General features: G+C 41.9%; 1 protein-coding gene and 1 long non-coding RNA gene across 2 annotated transcripts; both read right to left on the reverse strand.

Moving 5' to 3' along the window:
- Positions 1-7574: 7574 nt before the first annotated feature.
- Positions 7575-9919, reverse strand: LOC125713533 (uncharacterized). The gene is made up of 6 exons (XR_007383612.1): positions 9767-9919; positions 9266-9290; positions 9094-9147; positions 8721-8795; positions 8343-8439; positions 7575-7972 (listed from the first exon to the last, which is right to left on the reverse strand). It is a non-coding gene; the product is annotated as an uncharacterized LOC125713533 (long non-coding RNA).
- A 3952-nt stretch (positions 9920-13871) lies between these two features.
- On the reverse strand, positions 13872-25574 carry ehd2a (EH-domain containing 2a). The gene is made up of 7 exons (XM_048984749.1): positions 25340-25574; positions 23573-24001; positions 22875-23051; positions 21033-21130; positions 17302-17714; positions 16174-16338; positions 13872-15667 (listed from the first exon to the last, which is right to left on the reverse strand). Exons 2-7 carry the CDS (start codon positions 23794-23796, stop codon positions 15110-15112), a joined length of 1635 nt encoding a protein of 544 aa, XP_048840706.1. The 5' UTR covers positions 23797-24001; positions 25340-25574; the 3' UTR covers positions 13872-15109.
- Between the last annotated feature and the right edge of the window lie 186 nt (positions 25575-25760).

Consider the following 25760-nt stretch of genomic DNA (forward strand, 5'->3'; position numbering starts at 1 on the left):
CCGCACTCTGCACAGGACTCATTGATGCGCATACAATCCGCCGACATTATCACGCACGGCGAAGTGCACCTTAGGATGCATGCAACGCTACCCACAAATGTGCGAATCCCTTCTACAGTGACAAAAGGACTTTATTCCACTGATTTAATCGCAGTCGTGTCCTTGTGGTAAGAATCAATTATCATATTTGAACCCTGACCCCAGCTTTTTAAAGTATGATCGTATTGGATCGTAAATCGAGTAAATCATCTATTCTTTTTTCCCTCTTTTTATTCCTTTGAAGGAATGTGGGCGGTAAATAAAATTGACGTTGTTGAGATGTTCAACTTTAAAGAGTCTGAAATTATAAAGAATATCTTGTCAGAGGTTTAGAGACATCAGTTTCCCTAACTTATTTTGCACAATATAAGGAAGAATCCCTCAAATAAAATATGCAACCTCTATACAAACAAACACACAAGACAAGAAGAGGGAGGTTGCAGTGACCATTAACTCACTCAATACTGAAAGAAGCTTAGCTACTACCATCCCTGAGTACAATAACTGATGTCAAAATACCTTGCAGCATTCCAGGCAGAAGCAATCCAGGTGGAACACATTGTCCATATCCTTGGTACTGTTCTGACCCCAAAAGCTACTTCTATATATACATATAAATTCTCATATAAGCCAAGTGTTTTCCCGAACTGTCAGAGAAAAGGGTACATCCCTGGTTGGGTTTTGTATAAACAACATTAATGTACCCCCAATGGTGCAAAAATGTTCAGTCAATTTTTCTACATTAAATGGTACATTTACCTACAGCTACTGGTCGACTGGCAGACCCTTGAGGGTACAGCCGCAGTGACGAGTGATTGTATGATCAAAAGTACAAATTGATACTTTTTCTGGCAGTGCCAGGTAAAACATTAAGAAAGAAAGCAAAGAACTTGGTCCTACAGACTAACCCACAACATTTTAAGGAGGGATTAACTAATAATAATAATAATAATACTTTGAACCCCATCCTTCTATGAATGGGTCAAGACTGGACCACACAGCACTAAAAGATCTTTATATTTTGCCTTGGGGGCTTTTGCTAACCTTGTGAGGTGAATAAAATAAAAAAAAAAGCTCTCCGTTCCATCCTGCCCATCATGTCCGCCTGACCCTCCTGCCTCCTCCCTAATGAACCCTGATGAGTCACACCTGTTGCTTGTTTCCCCGCATTAGTCTTTGTATTTAAGTACCGGTTTGTCTCATCAGCCCCAGTCTGGTCCTGTTGCCTGTGCCCTTCCCTGTACCCGTCCTCCCGGATTTGACCCCTTGCTGTCCTGTTTGTTTTCCGGCACCTGATCAGTTTTGGTTTAATGAAGCCCCTTGTTGTTCCTACACCTGCCTTGGAGCCTTTTGTCTTGTATTCCACGACACTCTCTGATACCTAGACCTGCATTGGTCTTCCAGGAGATCAGCATTTCCTTTGTTTAGCAAAACATCTGGAGATATGTGACCTATATAACCCTGCTGAATACTCAGAAGGACTTGCCTTCCTGCTTGAGTTTTAAGTTCCCTGCCCCCCATTTATGTTTTAATGGATGCATAGCTATAAAATCTCCCCCTGCTTGCGGAGACCATCCTCCAGGGTCCAGCTTAGGGATGTATAACATCTTTGCTTCAGTGTCTCTGGGAGAACATGAGCACCATCATCGGGCAGGTCCTGTGGGAGGTGAAAAACATCAAGGTCACCCAGAAACATCCACCTGAATTAGTTATCCTGCAGAATAGGACCCAGGCCCTTGTCCAATGTAACATTTCATTAGATTTCCAGAGATCATGGCAGGAAACGCGGGAGAAGCGGGAGCAGTACATCAGAAAGACTTAGACATCTAATTAAGGCTACTTAAAGCTTTAACATGCAGTAAAATTAGATCGGGGTTTTCTCAACAAATTTAGTAAAAATCTTTAAGAACATATTACAATAAATTAATGTGCAATGTTCTTATGACTGATGAGTGCCTTAATTGCAAAGGTTGATGAGTGACATCACATGAATACTCAATCCCTGCTCTACAGAAGAATTTTGCCCATATTAACATTTTTATTAAAATACACACTGGTGGGTGGGAGGGGAAAGTATACCATCTTACAACACCCCACTCAGCATAGTCCCCACTAAGCTACAAAAAATTACTGAGATTTTGCATAATAAAATTAGTTTTCATTCATCACTTTCACAGCTGCTTCACATCGATCTTTTGTGAAACAAATATATAACACCATAACACAAGCTATGTCTACAGCATTGGCTGATTCCATTGATGGGCAGGAGATTCTGGGTACCCCTCTCTTTTGCACTGTACATAAAACACATGCACAGATGCTTGGCGTTGTACCTGAACCACAAATTGGTTCAACCACCAATTCTGCTGTCTTCAGGACCTGAAATGCTATTTCCACTTTAATTGACCAGATAGCTTCCTCTGGCCGACCATTCATTGTGATGTCCAAATGTCAGGCCACCAGGGCTGATAAAGAAGGGATGAGCCACCAATAGAAAACCACCAACCTCAGGAAGGCACATACCTGGGTCTTTGTGGCAGGATATGGTGTATCCAAAATAGCAGCAGTCTTTTTCTCCTGTGGTTTGAGGAACCAATTGCGGTGTAATGTCCCAGGGAGTGTGCTTCCTGTAGACCACATGGCACCTGGCAATAAGCCCGGCCTCTCTGAGGTCATCCAGCACTCTCCTCATCCAGCAGAGTTGCTCTGATAAAGATCTAGATAGGCTGAGGTGTATTTCTGTAGTGGCCTTAGGACCTAATCCATTAGGCACTAGAAGGTGGCCAGAGCCCTATGCAACTCAAAGGGAAGAACTGTAAACTCCCAGAACCTCAGGGGTACTGAACACAGTCTTCTCTCAGGCAGCCATGTGACAGCAGCTCTCAGTGAGGTCCAGACTGGAGATGAACTATCCCAACTGGTCTAGCAGATTTTCACCTCATCAGATAACTGTTGAACATAGGCACCTCATTTATCTTCCAGAAATCATTACAGAACCGGAAGTTGCTGTAGGGGGTGGCAGACCACCAGATGCGGTGACTACAGGCTGAGGATCTCCGCAATTACTCCCAGATGCAACATTTGCTGGATCTCCTGCTCAATAGCTTGCTAGTGCACGTTGCGGGCTCTGTAGGGATGTCACCCCTGGTAAGCTGCAGGTGTCATGCTGGATGATGTTGCGTGACTGATGTTGACCTTCTCCCCGAGCAATAAGGACAGGTGCATGATCAATCCAATTTTTCAGCTGCTCTTGTAGTATAATAAAAATCCATCCATCCATCCATCCATCCATCCATTTTCCAAACCGCTTATCCTATCGGGTCGCGGGGGGTCCGGAGCCTATCCCGGAAGCAATGGGCACGAGGCAGGGAACAACCTGGATGGGGGGCCAGCCCATCGCAGGGCACACTCACACACCAGTCACTCACACATGCACACCTATGGGCAATTCAGCGACGCCAATTAGCCTCAGCATGTTTTTGGACTGTGGGGGGAAACCGGAGTACCCGGAGGAAACCCCACGACAACATGGGGAGAACATGCAAACTCCACACACATGTGACCCAGGCGGAGACTTGAACCCGGGTCCCAGAGGTGTGAGGCAGCAGTGCTAACCACTGCACCACCATGCCGCCCCTTATAATAAAAATATCTAATTTATATAGCACCTTTCCAGAGCTGAAGGTCACTTTACAAAATTTTATATCATTTTACACCTATTCAGCTGCCTCCCTTTGGGTTGGCTGACCATATAGTTGACCATGTATGGTCTTCAAATAGCAGGTGACATTATCCACAAGGACCACTCATGTCCCTGGACAGAAACATCTACCCAAATCTACTCTGGGGTTCAATTCATCAATCAGGAGCTGGGAGGGAGCAAAAACATGGACTGTCTGTGGGTCCCCAAGGACTGGACTGGGAAACAAAGCTCTATAGCAGGGGTAGGGAACCTGATCCATGGAGAGCCGGTGTGGGTTTTTGGAATGACCTCTCAGTCAGCCAATAATAAAGCAGCGATTCTCAACTCCAGTCCTTGGAATCCACTGTTATTGGCTAATTGAAAGGCCATCCCAAAAACCCACACCGGCTCTCCATGGATCAGGTTCCCTACCCCTGCTCTAGAGTATTACATGGACCCAGATGTTCACCAAGTGGTGGAAGCGGGTCAGGTGCATCATTGCATTAATCTACACTCTTGGGACCACCAGTACCTCTGTAAACTCAAAATGGTTGGTTGAAACAAAATCTTGGTTTGGATTCTGGGCCTGAAGTGTCCACCTCTGGTGATTGTAATGCTAAGTCTGTGGGCATTGATCAGTCCCATAAAACATAAAAATAAAATAAATAGCGTCGGATCAGTCATTGTGTAACTTCCAGTAATCTGTGATGTCTCACAACAAACATACCCACACTTTCCAGGGATATTCATTTGTTGTAAAATGTCATGGTGGTCCATTCTGTGACACTGCATATCATATATGATGTTGTGTCACAGCTTTAGTGATGGTGCCGGTCCCTCTGTAACCTTCCCATTGTCTCCCAGATGAAAAGCTAAAAGTAGTTTGTCAGAGTCAAATGAAATTATTTCAGAGGCAGAAAATCAGTCTTCGCTAGAACCTGAAATGTATTCCTGCCAGATCATCCAGCATGACACACTATACTCGTAGACACTCTGTGTTCCGGAATAATTTTGTAATTAGCAGAGGCACATGAGTAATGATACCATGACCTACACTGGACAAGTAATTATAGAAGACTTATAGATGGGCATGACTATTATACAATTATGACTTCTGCAAATACCTTTATATGTACTTTATCAACATATGCAGCATATATTAAAAGACTGACACATTAAAAATGTAATTTGTAACAGGACTATATATATATTTATATATTTTTTTTTGACTAAAAAAAATTACAAGTAGTAGATATTCCAAATATTGCAAAAGTAAAATCTGAACATATCACACTTTTTTCCAAATGTCAGTTTGAATCTAACAGTGTTTATTGATAAAATACAAGAGTAATACGATAAAATAATTTTGCAGTTGCTATTATTAAAAATAAAATATTTGTATCATTCAAGTATGAACCAACCCATTACTATACAGCATGAGGGGAGGCAAAATAACCGTATAAAACTGCCAGCGATTAATTCTCCCAGTTGCTAGGATACCTGGCACTTTGCAATGAAGTCACTTTTTGAACGGTATACTCCAGGGAAAATAATATGAAACTCCATTTATTTAGTTGCTTACTAGTATAATTATTGCGGCTGTTGTTATCATGTGCAGAAGCCATGTCTATATTTTAAAATAACACTAAAGGCCTTGAGAAGTTTTAATTTCCAACATTAATGGGGAATATATATATATATATATATATATATATATATATATATATATATATATATATATATATATATATATATATATTTATTTATTAATGAAGAGCTTGTTAAAAGGCACATAAGTAATTGTTTATGTAGAAATGATCAGGATGTAAAAGGCAGGACCAATTACGGTTGAAAATTGGATGTCATAGTAACCTATGAAAGGGATCAATTAATTAAGCCACACCCATTAATGACACAGGTATGTAATTATGCTGCGTGTCGATCACCTTGGAGGTCGGAAGTCAAAGCTGGGAATGACATCGCACCTGAGGAAACCACATTCAGGTACAATAAGTCAGAAAGGCATTTAGCAATACCAGATCTAGCTAGGTTCATTGTTAGCAATACCAGTTCATAATACATTATGCAGTATTTGGCACATACACTCGGCATAACACAAGTCCACAGATAGCGTTAGGACAGTACTGTGAGTACGACTGACTTAATGAGACACAAATAATGCATAAGTGCTAATAAACTACATCTAACTACAGGTTTCACTTCTGTTGAATTCTGAAGCTGGGGTAGCAGAGGTCTCTGTGACTTTCCGAGTCGGAATTCCGATTTCAGGGGGCGTTCCGGCTGAAAATTTCAGACAAGGAACTTGGAAATTATGAATTCCCAGCTTAAATGGAATGCAGCTAATAAGCACACAGCCATGCAATCTCTAGCAACTAACACTGGTATCAGAATGGGTGGCTGGACAAAAGCACCATCATAGGAGGTCATACTTTCCCGGAGTCAGTTCACTGAATTTCTACCCCGCTAGAGCTGCCCTTGTCAACTGTAGTGAAGCGATTGTGAAGGTCATAATCAGGAGCTACGCAAACTCACCAAAACCTGATCACGCAACATCAGTACCAGGTGATGGACAGAAAATCCCACCAGCAACATCCAGATACACCATTAAAAGGCAGGAAAGTCAGGACAATCCCAAGGGCCCCTGAGCGACAGAGACTCTATACCTCTGCAGCATAACTGGATTGATCTTGGTTGAGGATCAATATAATGTGCTTTTATGAGGCCCAATATCTCCAGCAAGACCTCTACCAACATCTAAAGTAAAGCCATCTCAAAATAGGCCACTATAGCAACAGTGTTTGGACCTTCATATTAATACCCAGAGTTTCAGAAATGAAATGTTGGACAAAACACAATTCATAGAAACAGAAGTTTTTCTATGGATTTTTCTAGAACATAGAAAAAAATTAAAGATGCATGTATTAGGTGTGCCCCAACACTAAAATTCCAAAGTCCACAAATAGAAATTATGCCCAAAACATTCTGGAAAAACAAGATCTGCTCGAACTGGTGTATAGGTGTGTTTGTAAAGGACAATGACCTGTATCGGCAAACTGCTAGACCTTTGTGGTTGTTTTCTGAAGCACCTGGGCAAATCATGTTATCTATGTCACTGGAAAGCACACCCCCGGTCAATTAAGTCCCAGCTTGTGGGACTGGTCACTCGACCCTCAGCCAATCACAAAACTCTCACCAGCCTCTGCGAAGCTCTTCACTTTTCTGGCTGCCCCTTTGAAGCCCAAGAGTTTGTATGCCTTGTAGATGGACTGCCATCCCAAGCCTCTGTAGTTCAGGCTAATGAACTCTGTGCCTTTGACCAAGGTAGGGCATGCCATCTGCATTTAGTATATAAAAAAATAAACCAGAGGATTCTCACTGCCTTAAGGGCCTGGGTGGATTTTAAAGATGGATGCAAGGAGCACCATACATTTACGATCACCCTCTTTAGGTTATCGACATGCAAAGCTTCTCTAAGATGAGGAACTGCTTTGCAAAACCTAAAAATAAAATCAGATGAGAGAGCCGAATTAGATACCAAGGTCAAATCCCAAGGAGATGCAAGACGTATTTCGCTTAGAGGAAAGAAGCCATGGACAGCTGAAGTGGTTCGGCAGTGCAAGGATTCCTGATGATTTAATTCATCATTTTGCCAGGTCCAGCAGAACACCATTCAACCTTTTAGAGAGAAGGCGAATGTGAGGAAGAACCACCATCCAAAACACTAAAGTGCTATTTTTATATGTATGGTGCAAGGCCTTAGCATTTGCAAACTTAAACTAGCGAATAACCTGCAATCCTGATTACTGAGATATACAAAGCTGAGAAGCAACAGTTTCACATCAGTTTTTATTAATCCCACATTTGAGAAGCAACAAACATTAGCAGCCAGTTACTGTAACAGTCAAGATCTTAATGTCAACACAGGAAAACCACTTTGACAAGAACAGAAAAGTTTTGAAAGGGTGGGAAAATTAAATCTTAAACGACAACATACAGACCAAAATGGGAAGGATGAAAGTCTAGTTGGGATTTCATGTAGCTACTCTTTAGTTCGTCCCAAATGAAAACTACATGCAGGGACCTGATGCGATATACCCGAGAGTCCGGGTGCTCTGTGCGACACCTCCCAGGCAGCGCGAAAACTGTCAAGTCGCACCCGTGTCACTGACACTTCGGGTACCACCATCATCAATCGCCACAGCCGGAAGGAAGACGCACCAAGACACCGAACTGTGGGAGGAGGGAAGGCACAGTTAAGAATTCCCCAGCAAGCAGTTCTACGAATTATTTGAATGCTTCTGCCATCAAAAAACTTGCGATTTTAGAATTATATTATTCGTGCTTAAGGACATATTAAAGAGTAAAGGACTGCAGAAATACATACATTTTGTAAAATCTAGCTTGCATTACACGTTAATGATGTCATACCCTGATCACCGCCACTTGTCCTGTCTATCTCTGCACTTTATAAACGCACGTCGCCCTATGACCCTGAGAAACACTGCTTCGTGTCACTGCATGCTGTTAATGTATATGGTACGACAACAAAGCTCCAACTGACTTGAAAACTAGTACGACAGATCAAGACTAAGCCACTTACCTCTAGGAGCGGCACAGACTCATTTCCCCAAAGCCTTTTCAATAGCTTTTACCACAACTTCCAACTTCTGTCCGCTGTCTGGAAAACCATCCCCACCCTAGACAGGCAAAGATTCCACTGTGATTCCCCAGCTTTCATCAGAGGCGGTTTTAACTTATGCAAAACAGTTTGCACATTTGAGCATGAAGTGAAACCGGTTGGTCATGTATCGCATTGGACGGTTTCATCACTGCTGTAAACAAGTTCAAATTCTGTCACTGTGATTCTACTCTACTAACTTAATTTCTAGGCATACATAAGATGTAGCAAGTCAAATGCACAAAGGTAACACAAAGACCTGTAGAAATACCTAATAGACCAAGTTCAGGAGCACGTTACCTTCTTGGAATGAACCAGGTTCCCATTCACCTGCACCTCAAACCACCCTGTTCTTGAAGGTGTGCCCTCACCAGTCTAAGGAAGCGTAGATGCACAGGTATCAGAACACCCAACAAGACAGACACACACTCCAGGTGATGACAGAGTACTGTCATAAAATGCATAAACATTTGTAGAACAGTAGAGACATTTATACAGAGAAAAGCACAAATCAAAATGTCACAGGATTAATGTTTTTTTTATATATAGTATATTTTAATTTAACATTTACACTCCCAGTTTGTAGAACGGATAGGAAAATTACAAGAATCGTCATAAAAACCCGCTAAATATTTGAAAGATTTAATATCCGAAAGATTATAAATCAACTCACAATCTCAACATCACTTTGGAATTCATCCTCAAGCAAAATCTTGAGTTTGGTGAACTAGGAAGCGGAAAAGGCAGCCATCGTGGTTAATCCGATTAGCATTATTAAAATTATAATATGCATTGTATTAAGGAAAAAATAAATAAATAAATAAATAAATAAAAACAAACTTTACCTTGGGCTTGTACCCTCAGCCACCACTGAAAGAATTTTAAAGAAGCTTGTCATCAGCAAGAATTACTTCGGCTTCAAAACTGCGATAGGTTGATTTTAAAAAGCCATTTTGCAATTAAAAAAGGTCCAAATTAAATCACTACACTGAAAACATTAGGCACTGACAACTGCACACAATATGCAAACAGCGACAGCACAGATATTTGATTAATTGAAGATGACGACTTAGAGCCATTTAAGGTGCATCAGTTCTCTATATATTCATAATAAATTCACAGGCAGCCAAGGACCGTATTCTTTCCGAGACACGGCTAAACGCAAACGAATTTTGTTTTGTTAAAATGGCTTATTAGTGAATCAAAAAAGGATATCGGCATAGTTTGATATATACTCAGACATACACCGGAACTTACGTTCAATAGCACAGTTTAGAGGAGAAAACGAAAGTACAGTCTTGTAAAGCTCAAGTTAATACGGTTAAAACATCACTTCGATTACGTACCAGTAAATTATGTGCACTTTTACAGCCATGGTGCAAAGGAAAATAGATCTTTCCTGTTATGACAGCAAAGACGATAAACAAACAGCCGGTGACTTGCAGTTATGGCGACCGCAGCCCTTTCCGTATTACACAAAACCCGCAGGGCGGATCGTTCTTACGCAAAATATGTGTGGGGGTATATTTTAATGAACGCTCAATAAATATCGCTAAAGCTCAAAAATATGTAGCAATTTGGTGTATCAAATACCCTAAAATAAAGTTATTTAAATTTAAACGTGGAATTAAAAAATAAGATAGACTGCTAAGCATAATATAAAGTGGAACTACACAGTCACCCCCATAGAAAGAAAGCGAATGGTTTCCTCACTAGAGTTCTATTCTATAATAGATACGTCATTTGATTTACATTATGCATCTTTGTGAATTTATGGTGGTTGTAATGTATTTTTGCTCGTTGTATGTGTGACCCATATTTGATTTATCCATTACATCGATTTTTTTTTTTAAATTTAGTTATTAAATGGGGCGAAAAAAAAATCTATGAAATTAAATCTCCACCAGGTGGCGCAGATCTATTTTGCTCAACACAATACAGCTTATTTAATAAGTTCTGTCAAGCTAGAAGAACCTAACCTTTAATTTTGTTTATATGTGACTTTGTTAAATTCTTTCAAGGGTTTATATGCATGATACATATGAGTAGAATTCGATCTTATGCATCCATGGTTCTGTTTATTTAGCTGTACCTGTGATTGATCTTTCTCCTAGCAGATCGTATTTATATCAGCCGTCTTGCCTGGCGAGTTGTATTTGTTTGTTCATTTGCTTGTTAACTCGCTGTTAAAAATTCGGCTTCGTTCATTCTTTTCTATTGTAGCGCCGTAAGCCTTTCTTGACATGTACATGGCTGACCTTGACGGAAAAAAACCAGCAAGAGCAAGTTAGGGATCCTGTGTAATCACATGAACTATTGTGAATTTCCTTTGAGTCTTCTACATTGCCTGCAACCATACGCAACTGGATTTTTTTTATAAACCTTGTACACACTGCTAACTGGGAGTGTACCACTGGCACGGCAACTGGTTTTGTATCCAGCATGAGCCAGCTGTCCCTTTATACCACATAATTGAGTTAAACTCCTACTGGAATTTTGCTGGAGGTAATTAAGCAGAAATACAAGCCAAAAGCATTATGTTTTATTTGTAACTACTGGATAGTGTCACCTCTATAGGTGTGGAGAATTTAAAAGGTCACGGAGGCGCAAACAAAATGTATAACAAAAAATTATAGAAAAAGAAAAAGATACAAATTCTCAGTCTAGCCTGTCAAATTCTTAACAGTTGACTTACAGTGACTCAGAATATCAGATTTTCCCCCACTGATTTAGATGACATAAAGACAAAAACACCAAAATATTCTACATCTATAAGAGTTTTCTGGTCTATTAGTTTATTTCAGGAAAAGGGGTTGCAGAGAACAAGTTTGTGCAAGTGTAGAACTCTGAATACGGGGGAGAATGAAAAATGAAAGCGAGGGCTTTGGCATCAGGGAAGGTGACTCATTGTTTATCAGACTAGTAACCTAGAGACCAAATGTTACAGTGCCTGGGGGTGCCAGATTGCATGTTCCTATAGGGCTTAGTTAACCGATTACATTCATCTGTTTGCAAAACAGCTGGAATGTAGACACATACCTGAACATGTTTTGTAATATTGGAAAGAAATGTCCAAATTTTTCCATTCATTTCGTAGCAAGTATTCAAGTTAGGAAGTTCTTCTGGGCCGTCTCAAGGACATACTCTGTTTAATTTTGTTGCCATTCTAAAACAACTTTAGCTTGTGGCTTTGCATTACTCATCCATTAAAACGTAAATTTTCACCATGAGGTTTGCAGGAGACCGAAACGGGATTTCTCTGTTATTTCCTCTTACGTGATCTATCCAATTTTCTGTCAGCTTTGAGAAGCTTCCTAGTCCCTGCTGAGAAGATGTCGCCTTCCTCTCCCATAGCTGTACAGATGATTTTGGGTGGGAACATCACTCTGTTGGCTCTTTAGGGTCTCAGCTGACCAGAGATTTTGCAACACGTTTGTACAATTACTTAGGTGTTTTTTGTTTTGTTTTTTTTTTTTTTTGCAAGGTAGCATATTTTCCAATCAATAGCTTTGATTGGACTGGGACTATTATGAATAACAATAAACCCTATTATTGGGTACCGAGTCCAAGAAGAGCAATGTTACTGTACACCTCCTGGGTCATTTATATAACACATTTAATATAAACCCAACTTGTACCAAAGTGCTGTACAGAATAAGAAGGACAGGAAAATAAGTCAATTAAATGGATAAATATTGGAATAAACTTAAAATAAGCACAAATTAAGAACCCATAAGAAGCCATTAAAGGGACCAAAAGCCAACAAATGTTTGACCTGCTTGGCTGACATCATGGCTGACAGTATTGCCTAAATAGTCGAACTCTTCACTCGTGGTTAGGGCTTTGCCATCCACCTTGTTTGTTGAAGGGTTAATGCCGAGTGGCATTTCATCTGATTTCTTCATCCTGATCTTCAGATCTACTTTGCACTGCTCTTGGGGACGGGACATCTTTCCCTACATGTGCTGGTGTGTGTGAGAGAGCAAAGCAAGGTCACTCGCATAGTCGAGGTCCTTGAGCATAAAGAATAAGGTCAATGTCATGCTGCTGGTTTGGTCATCGGTGTGCATCACATTACCCAGTCAATGACCAGGTAAGAAACCAAATGCTGACATTATGCATCCCTGGCTCACACTGGCCTTGTCCTGGAAGCTGCATTGACTGGCAGGTGAAGTTGTTATAGAAGCTCTTGATGGTGAGCGCTGCCTGCTGAGGTATGTTGTAGGCTCTCGGTATACATCGGAGGCTGCCGTGGTCTTTCTCGAAATCAATAAAGCTGATGTATAACCGTCTCTGCCACTCCATGCTTAGCTCTATGAGGTTATGTTGGGTGAAGACCTGACCAGCACCCTCTCCTCTTACAGCTGGTTAATGCTCCCTCCCAAATCGATATAAACAGTGGTTGGAGGATCTAACGTGGAACATCTACATCCTGGTTGTCATATCCAGGAGCTTTTCAGTTCTTAAGAAATCACTGCGGTTTCTTCCTTGCCCTTTCCATCTCTACTCCTTAGATGTCTGCTCCGCCTGTTGGTCAAGACGTCTTTGAGCTGCTCAGCCCAACGCACTTCCCGCTGTCGCTTGTCCGTAATAGGGGTGTTGTATGTTGCATGAGCTTTACTACAGATCATTCTCGTGATCTAGAGAACTTTCCCCTGATCTCCTTTGCTGCCTGGCAATGTTTTCCATGTACACCTGCTTGTCTGCTCGTCACTCTTTTGACCGCCCTATTGACTTCTCTGTAGTGCTGCTTGTCAAGCTCTTGCAGTCTCAGATGAATTTCCTTTTTTTCTTGCCACATGTCTTGTCTTATCCATTCTATCACAAACGCTCCGTACATAAAGTTTTAAATGTATTCATCATACACTTATCCTCAACTTTTGTGCTGGCCGTGTGAGACCAGGTGAAGCCTCTTCAGTTCATTCATATTTCATACGCCACTTGATAGCCATGAAATATTTTTCTGATGCAAAATACATCCTGTGTAGGGTGTTCCCCTGGCTGGTTCTCTGTGCTGGGACAGGCTCCAGGCTCCCCCTGCGACTTTGAGCTGGAGCATTTGGAACATCGCAGGATTGATTTCTACCCTAAAGCCTCAGCTTAGCTGAAGGAGGGGGTAAGGGAGAACACCACGTTCTTATCAAGAAGAGCAACGACGTTTCCTAAACGCTACTTTTCTATATCAACATTCCTGCAAAGAGACTCCGAGGCACACAAAGAAAAAGTACAAACAAATGTATCCATCTATCCACCCACCCACCCATCTTCCTTCCCTGCTTGTGTCTAATTTTGTTGTAAAATTATTCAGACTGCAGGCAAACATCTATCAAAACTGTAAAATCCTTTGCTTGCTGAAAAGTTCCTTTTAATAAAAAAATGAAAGATTACTTATCTGCGAACTTGACTATCAGCACAGTGAAAACACAGCACAAAGCAAACCACAAGCTGAGATATTTTACTATCACTACTTTATATAAACAATTTACATATTACCTAATTAACAATATAAGACAATCGATTTCTTTTATGTACTCAATGCTGTTTCTCAGGCCAGTCCCCAGGGACCCTCAAAACATCCAGATTTCTGCTCCTTCCAGCTCACCTGAACCAAATAACCAAGTGAGAGCAGGGAATGGCTGGAAGAGACGTGTTGGGAACTGGGAGAGAGCAAAGATGTGGCCCAGTCAGCAGGGTGCAAGGACTGGGCTGAAAAACACTGCTCTACATTAATATAAATATTCACCTAAAGCCTCCAAGATTCTCACTGTTTCTGAGTAGTATAACTAAATTAAGCGACGGCACGTTATAGTTTTATAAACAGATAATTAGGGACAAGTCCTGGCATAGAAAGACATCAGACTGCATGAAATGAGTAAAAGCTGCAAAGGATTTTGGATAAGAATGGAATGTATTCAAGTTCTATTAGTTTTATATCTATGATTTAAAACAGCCAGTAGTTAAATACTGCATGAATTAAAATGTACAAATTTTCAGGTACATTTAATATCCGTCCCTGAAATGGAAGTTAACTTTCCACATTATTTTGGAGTATTAAAGTATTCATATTTTATTGAAATATTGATGAGACTTATAGCCAGTCATCACAGTCATGTGTTCGCAGGGATTTTCTCTAAAAACATGTTGACTGCATCAATAACACACAGTAATTAAGTATGGACGTCCTAGTAACTCTAAAGCAGTATAAGGTAACATATCTCATTAAAAAGGCATGTAAATTACAAGAAATGGCTACACAAAACCAGACATGGTGGGGATTGTGGGACAGAATTGCCAAATCCCGGTAAAGGGTTAGCTTTTTCTTCATTTGGTTAAGCAATATGTTTAGCCCACACTAGAGAAATAAACTTTACTTTACTTGAGTCCAAATATGTTTTGGGCTGATTACAGGAGTTAAACAAACATGTGTGCAGGTATAACAGTAGATTAGAAGCATCACAGGACACACATTTTGGCCGACTTACTCGTCAGACGTTTACAAGATCAGAAAAATTCTTTGGGAATGCAAAGCAAAATATTGTAGTCAATGGTGAACCCATACTTGTATAACAGGTACACAGGTTACACACTACAGGCTTCTGGGTGGTTTGTGAGGATATGAAGGAAAGAGGTGCGTGACAGGACAGGCAGAAGGGGGAGAAAAACAAAGAAATAATGACGACAGATGCTGCCTATGCATCTGAGCCTCTGTGCCGCCGCTTGGATGGGGGCACTAGGCGGGCAGGCAGTTCCTGGGGTAGCCCATGCCCCTCTAGTTTGACCTCAATAAGATGGCTGGCCAGAGCAAACTCATCAGCATCTAGCATGCCGTCCCGGTCCACGTCCGACAGCTTCCAGATGCGGCCGAGCACGGAGTTGGGCAGGCGGGTGCTCACCATCCAGTCCTTGGCCTTGCTGCCGCTCAGCTTTCCTTCTATGGGTGAGAGGTTGTAGAAGATCTCATCATACTTGGGCTTGTCTTTCATCACCACCCAGTCCTCTTCCTCCGCCACACTCTCGTCGCCATCCTCATCCATTTCGGCAAAAACATCCCCCTCTTGGAAAGGACCTCCGCGGGAACCCAAAAAGACCCCCCCTTGAACCCCAGCTTGGGTGCACGCGTCTAGTTCCTCCTGATGCAAAAGGGGCATCAGCTTGGCAATATCTGTAGACAGCAGCTCATCCAAGGCAGCCAATAAATTGGGCTTTAGAGACTTGAATTTCGTGAAATCATGCACCAAAAGTTTGTCCTGCAGAAGAATCAGATCAGTTTTAGAAGCATTGCTACAAGACCGGAACATGCTCAAGGCACAAAGAATAAAAAAATCAGGGGGTTTAATACTCATATCATTAAGTTGAAAATTCATGCCAATGACCGAGAACATAGTAAAATGGAAATGATCCATCAATACTAAACTGTGATTTAAGGGAAATTCAATTTACCCATTGATTAAGGCAGTGTTTCCCAATCCAGTCCTCGGACAGTCCACGTTTTTGCTTCCTCTCAGCTGCCAGCGCACCTGTACCAGGTATTCAGTGTTCCTGATTGGCTGGGAATTGGGAGGGAGCAAAAATATGGACTGTCCGGGGTTCCCTGAGGACTGGGTAGGGAAACACTGGATTAAGGAATGGAATACTAACATAAATTTCAAAGACCACTAATATATTTAAACTTCATCAGTAAAATGTCCAGTAAAATGTGAATTGCTCATCACGTCATGTAAAACATCTCCTGTGACCTAATGCAGATGCTTACTTGCATCTTGGCACAATCCGGAAAATCTCCCGAGGAAATGTTATACTGCAGCTGGATCTTCGAGAAGATGACAGGCAGCTGGTGGATCAAGTTCTTCTTCTTATTGTCCTTTCCAAAAACTGAGGGCATCTCCTGCTTCAGGTGGCCAATTATGTGGGCATGAACCTGGCAGGGGGTAAAATTTGAGAGCAAACAGTGTTTTCTCAAGGAACCCAATCTGCTTGTAATCTTATAAGGCAGCGTCAGCCCGGTGCTCGGGGACCCCCAGACGGTCAATGTTTTTGCCAGGAGCTGGGGGGGGAACAGACACATGGATCCTCTGGGGTATCCAGAGGACCAGGTAGAGACACACTTTTATAAGACACCACCTCATAATAAGGAATTCACAATATCAATATTCTTATCCATTTTTTTTCCTAAATAGACTAGACTAGAATAGCTAATTATCTGTACTCTTTATATTAATTCATGCAATCCCTCCAGCACAAAACCGTACAGAAGTCGCATGGCCGTATTTTTAGATATTTTTTGAGCCCTGTCATTTGATACCATAATCGTAATTTCTAATTTTTATTGTGACCCTCCAGCACAAAACTGTAGACTTGGGTCAAAAATTAGAAATTAGGATTATGGTATCAAATGAAAGAGCACAAAAAAATCCTCAAAAAATATCTAAAAATACGGCCATGCGACTTCCGTACGGTTTTGTGCTGGAGGGTCACATACATGAAGACCTTTTTCCATTGTTCTGTCAGAAATCTTATTCATGTTTCATTTTACTGAGAGGTACAAGGTAACTAGTATAATCACCGACAAAAATGACCATGGATAGTTTTTTTTCTTCAGTAAGCTCTACCTAACTTCTGAATCCTGCTTTAGGGCCAAGCACTCAAGTTCCCTAAATACCGAAAAGCTTTATTTAAATAAAGTGATCCCTCACCTATTGCGGAAGTTACGTTGCAGACCCATCAGCGATAGGTGAAAATCCGCAATATAGAAAGACCATATAAATAAACATTTATTTATAACTTTTTTTTTGGGGGGAAAAATCCGCGATACAGCGGGGGCGCGATAGCTGAACCGCGATATAGCGGGGTATCACTGTATATCTATTTGTAGAATACTCACCCTGACCAGACGAGCCCTCTTTACCAAGTCATTGAGTTTGCGCAGAGCAGAATTTCGAGGCAAGCTCTGAATGTCTGCAAAGAGATCCTCCTCCTCCAGCTCAAACAGCTTCCGGTTGTCTGGTATCATCAACGGCTCCGACCAGAAAGAACCGATATAAACCCGCAGCACCTCGGGGGTCCCAAACACTTTGCCCAGTGACCACATGAGGGCGCCGTACACCCGCATCAGCTGCTGGGTGCCCACCATGTCGGCCTTGTTCAGGACGACTCTCAGCTTGTCCTCATTGCCACGCAATGCCTCGATGGCCTCAGAAAACTCATCGGATATCTCCAGCTTGTGGGCATCGAAGAGAAGGATGATGCGGTCCACACGTTCGGCAAACCAGCGCAGCACTGCTGGGAAGTCATACCCTGGGGGTGAAGCACAGAGAACGTCGCTGGCGGTGAAGCACAGACAACGTCCCTGGCAGTGAAGCACAGACAACGTCCCTGGCAGTGAAGCACAGACAACGTCCCTGGCAGTGAAGCACAGAGAACGTCCCCGGCGGTGAAGCAATGAGAGAACGTCCCTGGCAGTGAAGCACAGACTGTGCAGCACAGACAGCGTCCCTGGCGGTGAAGCACAGAGAACGTCGCTGGCGGTAAAGCACAGACAACATCGCAGGCGGTGAAGCACAGACAACGTCCCTGGCGGTGAAGCACAGAGAACGTCCCTGGCGGTGAAGCACAGAGAACGTCCCTGGCGGTGAAGCACAGACGGTGAAGCACAGACAGCGTCGCTGGCGGTGAAGCACAGACAGCGTCGCAGGCGGTGAAGCACAGACAGCGTCGCAGGCGGTGAAGCACAGACAGCGTCGCAGGCGGTGAAGCACAGAGAACGTCCCTGGCGGTGAAGCACAGACGGTGAAACACAGACAGCGTCGCAGGCGGTGAAGCACAGAGAACGTCGCTGGCGGTGAAGCACAGACGCTGAAGCACAGACAGCGTCACAGATGGTGAAGCACAGACAGCGTCGCAGGCGGTGAAGCACAGAGAACGTCTCTGGCGGTGAAGCACAGACAGTATTGCAGGTGGTGAAGCACAGATAACGTTGCTGGTGGTGAAGCACAGAAACAGCACTGCTAAGGATAATACGACTAGCTTTGCTCATCTTACAGTATATAATTCTATGGTATGGTGCTTGTCAAACCTCTTTTTAAATATTGCTTATGAAATAGAAATATCAACACTACATTTATTTAACAGATGCTGGTATCCAAAGTGATTGAGTCAGACAGTCCCTGGAGCAATCGAGGGTTAGGGGTCTTACTCAAGGGCCCAACGGTGACATCACTTTCAGTCACATGCAGAGCATCAAATTCCACTCAGCCAACACCGCACATTTAGATTTATAGGATAAATTACAGAAATTAATAATAAGTTATATTCAATTTGCACTTAAGTGGCTTAAAAATAAAATGACAACATATATGACTGATTTTTCATAAAAAATGCATCTTTCTGCTTAGAACACTAATACACTAAACAATATTAGGACAGTAAAGGGTTACATTAGTCACTGGAAATTAACTAATTCTTCTTGTGTTACAATAATGTATTTATTATGCTACAAAATTTTAACACTGCTTCGAGGCAGCATGATGACTGCGAAATGCCGCACACAGTCAGTGATGCGCGGCACAGCTCCTGGTGTCAGGAATTCTGAAGGGACGTGGACGTAATCCAAAGTGACGCCTGACTGATGAAGAACACATTGTTCAAGGCACCGTTCCAGAATATTCATGACTGAGCATACCAATAAACTTCAACTGGGCTTTAATTCGGCCATGGTGTATGGATAATCACTACTGCAACGCTCATCAGCACTGCGCTCTGTGGTTAGAGGCATCCATCTCAAAAATATGCCCCTTCAGGTCTGAAAGAAATGCTGCAGTGTTGGGGAGGTTACTCACAAAAGTAATCCATTACAGAGATGGAAAGTTCAGGTCCAAAAAGTACAAATCCAGGCCAAGGCTTTGTTTCAACCAATCAGTTGAGCATAAAGAGTCACAGTCTGTCACAGAGTATTCAACTGGTTGGTTGAAACAAAACCTTGGTCTGGATTTGTACTTTCTGGACCTGAACTTTCCACCTCTGCCAGTAATGGATTACTTTTGTCAGTAACTTCCCCAGCACTGGCTGCAAGACGATCAATGCCATAACTTAAATATTAGTATTAAAATGTCAGTGAATTACTGTCTAACCTTTACCAGAAAATATGTTTCCTAAACCAAACAGGCCACACAAGTAGTTGTCTAATAGTTAAAAAGTAGACAATGGGTGATTCATCCTGCATTACATTTTCCACTGCCTGGGAGTTTGCAAACATGCAGGAAAAGCTCACGTAGCGGGTTGGCATTTGCAGCTGTTCCTGAGCTATACCCTGTGCCCAATAATAGCCATACCAGACAATTAGGTCTACATTGCATTTTGACCTGAAACATTCTGAAATATTTATTCCACTTAAACATGAGTATTATAATGTACTGTAAATGTATAAAATAAAGTGTATTTTGAAGCTCCCAAGACCAATGAATCAAACCAGCCAGCAATCTCTAGTCACTGATATTTCAGAATGACAAAATGCACTGGCTGTGTAAATTAATAGATAAATGTTTAAATTTTTTCTTCCATTTCCATAAATGGATCCTGTGTATCGCACTAACAAATTAGAACAGATTTTGTCTGAAATCACTGAATTGGAGATATTCAATATTAGTATCATAGAATATACTCTTATGTATGAATGAGTTTAACGGGCAAATGTATAAAACCTGGATTTCAGGAGAGTGATATGGGGTGACAGTAGGATGTGACTCAAAGTTTTTCCTTTGTGGTTTCCTGGAAATCTTTGCTTTCATAATATTATTTAAACACAATTGCATATTTTGAAAGTTACGCATTTAAATTTTAGTGTTTTGTGACTGTGTGTCATATTATCGCAGAATTTCATATTACTATGAATTATTTTTTTTAAGTGGTACTTAGAAATCATATTTATCCATTTGTCATATGTGGTCAAAATGAGACACAGAGAAGAGGGAAAATATTTTATGAGGAGAAATGTAAACCCTATTTAATACGGTGCCAATGTGAAACTCTATTCCATCTAATTCAGAGAACTGTTCTTAAAACCAGTGTTCCTTTATAACTTCAATATTGAAGTATTGATCGAAAATAAATGCTGCCAGCATCCCTCAGCCTCATTGCTGACTTTTGTAGAATTTGTCAAATTGACAGCAGGGCAAAATAAGTCATAAATGAATCATCCTCATAGTTGAATGTCCCTCTGCCTTCTGCATGTTGGCTGGCTTTGAGATGTTTACATTTTTCCTCCTCTGCCTTGACCGATTTTCCATCCACACCCAGTCGATATATCTTTCTTCACCAAAGCCTTCTGTAATTCACCATCCCTTCCTTCTTCATAACAGTCACACACACTGACCATCATTGTCTTCCTGACATGAACGTGCTCTATTGCTCTGAACATAATTGAGAGCTTGGTTCTCACCTGTTACCCGAAACATAATTAGATCACTTTGCTACATCATAAATGTACACAAATTATTTCTCTCTCTGATCCCAGATTTTTTAGAAACCCTTTTAAAAATGTGATCCCATGCGTTCCCACACGTTCCCACGCGATCCCACATGATCCCACGCGATCCTACGCGATCCCACACTGCTCACCTCTGTTTACTCTCTGCTTGGCCCCAGACAGAATCCCAGGTGTATCGATGATACTGATGCTTTCCAGCACTTGACTGGGCATCTGAGCACACTGAAACCTAAGAGAGACATGAAAGGGATTCTTCATATCAATAAAAGAGCAGCAAAATAATATAATTACAGTCGACCCTTCTACACTATAGCAGTCAGGGGCAATATACTGAAACCGTGATGGGGAAAGACGCAGTATAGAAGGGTCAATTGTACTGTTATTTCTTAACCAAATGTTCAAAAATAGCTGTAAATTATACAGTACGTGTCTAAACAGTTGTTGGTATCTCTGGATACAGCTTGATACTAAAGCAGTGGGAGCTACTTTTAGAAAGAAAATCCTGGGGTCCGCAGAGATTTTGGCTCTACGGGAGGGGTGGTGGGGGTCCACCCTTTGATATATTTTGCCATCTGGAGGGGGGCATGTGGCGTTATTGTCATGATCGACTAGTAATGTCTGAAAGATTGACATGTTGATCAGAAATGACTGGTGGAGCAACTACTGAAGTTACAGTGACAAGCACTGCTCTGGAGCAATTGTTAAATCTACAGTGACAACCACTGCACTAGAGCAATCATTAAAAGTTACAGTGGTGACCAATGCACTGGAGCAATTATTAAAGTCACTTACTTGGATTTGGCACCTTAAATACAATACTACATACATTCAATGGCTTTATTAAGCTTCAGAGAACAGGGCCATCACCACATATAGCACCAATTATCCATAGAATGTATTCAATATATTTAAAATATATTTAAACATTAACAAAAACTGGACATCCTCACGAATGCATCGTAAGCATAATGAATCATCAACTAAACGTTCATTAAGAACACGAGTCTCACAGGTATCTATTTCACCAGCTTTAGTCCATTGTGTGCAAGAGGCCCTTTCATGTACAACTTCCTGCAGGAAAAACACACTCAGCATCACTGCCAAAACGAAACAATACTGAACGCTGAACATCTACCCAAGAGAACTTCCCGGTCTAATCTGCCTTTACTAGCAGCCGCGTTCGCATTGAATTAAAGATCATAAAACTAAAGAGCTAACAAGCTAAATAAATGCCATTTCTGAGCAGATGCACCTTAGAGCCTTGCATACAAAGCAGTCTTACTTCATCTAAAATATGCCACTCGACAGAATAATACTCGCTGAATTATACAGGCTGCAAAGGGAGAGGCTGTTTCCCAGAAATTCTTAAAAGCCAATAAGGAGGAGAAGTTTAGCAAACAAAGCTGCGAGCGCTGGGAGCTGGCGGCTTGAAGATAAACGGTCTGATTCACTGCTGTTGTATCACCCTTTAGCCCATTTAACTCTATTAACTCAATGCACAGCAGTTCTTATCATTCAAGAGTAATTTAACACGACTTTCCTTTAAATGCCACAACATTTTTTGCTCTCTAGAACAGTGTTTCCCAGCCTGGTCCTCATAAACCCCCAGCCAGTCCACATTTTTGCTCCCTCCCAATGGCCAAATTTTTGCTCCCACACAGCTCCCAATTCCCTATCAGACAGTTTACGTTTTTGCTCCCTCCCTACCAGGAGCTGGGAAGAAGCAAAAACATGGACTGTCTGGGAATCCCCAAGGACCGGATTGGGAAACTTTTCTCAGTCCTTCCACAAGGTAAGCCCCTCCCTATCCAGAGTACAGGAAAACACAGGCTTTGCATTCCTCAGAGCAGAGGATTAATGACATTTCTTTGCAATCCATCCCCCCTTGTTCCACTGCCCCACAGATTCCGGTTCAACCTCAGTCTCTCTCTCACATTTCCCTCCATTGGCCTCCTTGCACTATTTTCCCTTACCGGTTGAGGAAAGTGTTGCCAAACGGATTGAGCTTCCTAAAGGGCTTGTTGGGGTCGACGATCAGGGCGTTCCCTGGGATGAGGCCTTCCACATCTCCATGCATGATGGCAGTGAAGCAGTCAGTGGTCGGCTCTGGGCCCACACGGCTGCCTGGGTAATCCTGCTCCAGCAGGTACCTGGAAACCACATAATCTCAGTTTATAATCAAGCTGGTATCTACAGCTAAACAACGGAGATAGAGCAGACCACAGTCCTGCTATGTTTACAGATGACCAGATATCATTGCAGTATATCCACAACTGTTCAGATGTTTTATTTCAGGTATTTTACACATGCATGTTTAAATATATTTTAATCAAAGTTCTTAATTCGTCACATGCAGTGATACTCATACAACATACAGTGAAATGCTTGTTCTGGCACTGTGCTCTATAGATAGGGAATATATTACTGTAGGTATTACATAACAATAATGTATAATATATTATCGAAGAAATCAATGATACATTTGCAGAATTGTAAATCACAATTTATTACCCGTCAGAATCATTAACTCCATAAGTGCGAGTAAGATGCACAAAAAAGTATAGGCAATGTGATGGTCTGATAGAAGTAGACAGCAATCCAAAGAACACGGAGCACCAACAAAGGGCTTCGCTTGCCACATGAACGGCACATGCGCAAGGTTAATAATCACCTGATCAAGGTCGTCTTGCCTGTTGAGTACTGGCCCACCACCAGCACCATGGGCTTGTTGTCAAAGTCGGCATCCTCGAGATTCGCGGAGTGGAAGTCATGGAAGCCGTAATGCTTCTCGATGGGCAGGAGCTTCTTACGGTAGAGAGACCTGAGCCCTTCCGTCACGGTCCGCACCACTTCTGTCGTTTTGTCATTTTTGTTTTTACGTGCCCAGCGGGACATGATGGTCAGGGGATTGAGGCGATATGAAAGGTACAAAGGCGCCTGTTGACAGTTACCTTCTTACTGAGGTATTCGCGTATGCAGTGTCAATGTTAATGTACTGAAAGGCACCTTCTCTTTCTAAAACTATAGCAGTTATCTCTGGATTTCCAGTGTCTCCTCTTTAATTCAGTTGTAATCTCCGATAATGTGTCTTTGATGACATCTGGAAATAAACCAAACATTTCGCCTTTAAATAAATACGTTCTTCATGCCTGTAGATAAATCTTCATAGATCTCTCTCTATTGGGAGAACAAATGCCGGACGGGGAGCCCTTATTAAAGACTCCAGCACACAAACATCTGGTCTCCTAAGATCATTTGCTCATGTTAATGTCTTTGGGACGTTTCGGAAAAAACAATTCCCAGTGAAGAGATTATGAGGGAACAACCCACAGAAGGAATAACGCTTAAAAGGAGCAAACTCTTGTGACTAGATACGCACAATCGATACACACTGAGCATGCAAACATCACACAGAACTGCAGTGATCATACAAGCGGCCCAATCACAGATCTAGGAACAGCCTGCCGCAGAGGGGGTGAAGTGTGGTTAGCTATAGCCACTGGCATATGTGCATGCCTGCTATGCATGACTTTTAACTTGAAAGAGCTGCAGTCAGGGTGGGGTTAATGGGTCTACTGACAGGGTACCGGCTCAAAGGCCTGGAGGAGACTTGGTTTTGCGCCAACGAGATACTTAATGTGACGCGCTTTGGTCAAATATCCAGCTGCACTCAAAGCTATGAGAGTTATAAGGAGGGGAAGAAGTACAGACATGAAAAATACGTTCTTATGTAAAAACGAAATAAATCAAAACGGAAAGGGCAGGAGCAAGGAAAAAAAGGACAAACACTGAGAAAATAACCACGGTGAAAAGAAGGAAAAGGGATGGAGGAGGAAGGAGACCAGGGGACTAGCAGGCAGCCTTATGCAGAGAACCCAATGTAAAAAATACTGAGCTGTGAGGAGCTTCTGCAAAAACAAAAAAGTTAATCAGCACCAGCTTAAGAAATACCAGCTATATATAGTTTTTTTTTTTTTTTTTGGAAAAAGCTGAACATCCAGAAGTTCATACCTTAAAAGGTAAAAGCAATAAGTCACGGATTAGCAGGCTAGTTTGAACTTGATTTCAGAGAGCGGACACTGCAAAGCGGTGAATTTAATCTGAGAGACACTTAAGTTCTAAATAAACAGAGAAACAAACAAAAAACCATGTTCTTCGCAGTTACTGCATGGAAACAGTGCACGTTAATAACAAGCGCAAAAACAAATTCCTGTCATCCTTTGGTGTTAGAAACCCAGCAGTTTTCTTTCTTTTTCTAAGTTGCCCAAGAAAAGGATCACGATGCCAACTGAGGAAGGATAATACTTATCAGAAAACCTTTAACTTATGGTTTTGAACTGTCCACAGAATGCCTTAAAAACTAAAATAATTATTTTACAGGTACTACAGTTAATGCGGCCTCCTCACTGATTACGAAGAATAAGCGTACAATTCTTACCTGCCAACATATGTGGGGTGCCAAGTCGGGCGACAAGGAGCAGCACACGCTCACCTGGAATATTTTCTTTTGTTAAAACACTTTTAAAAGAACAAACTAGTGATTCTTTGGAAGCAAATTTTCTAAATTGAATCAGAGCAGAGAGTACACCCCTGGTAGGGCACTGAAAGGAAGCACAGCCCTTCTTCAGATTCCTCTATTTAAACACGGCACTGGGGAATGCCTTGGAAAAAGTGCGTCTGTGATTGGGGGGTGCGAGGCGGGACAGCGGGTCGGGGGGAGGAGGGGGGAGCGATGCATCGAAGGGCATGGAGTCAAGGCGATTGGCTGTGTTTACAGTGCAACAATGTAGTTGAATACAATGCATAACACTTTGCACTCTTAGAATACTAACACAATGAAAGTCATCGTTTTATGCTTC

This window comes from Brienomyrus brachyistius, chromosome 18 (genome assembly GCF_023856365.1).
Source record: "Brienomyrus brachyistius isolate T26 chromosome 18, BBRACH_0.4, whole genome shotgun sequence".
Lineage (NCBI taxonomy): Eukaryota > Metazoa > Chordata > Actinopteri > Osteoglossiformes > Mormyridae > Brienomyrus > Brienomyrus brachyistius.

Bases quoted from the DNA above. Each gene is read 5' to 3' on its own strand.
- ehd2a (XM_048984749.1), bottom strand. From the start codon at position 23,796: ATGTCCCGCTGGGCACGTAAAAACAAAAATGACAAAACGACAGAAGTG. The intron at 23,052-23,572 runs GTGATTATTAAC...TGTGGTTTCCAG, and splicing joins GGCAAGACGACCTTGATCAG to GTACCTGCTGGAGCAGGATT. The intron at 17,715-21,032 runs GTGAGCAGTGTG...CTTCACCCCCAG, and splicing joins CAAGCAGAGAGTAAACAGAG to GGTATGACTTCCCAGCAGTG.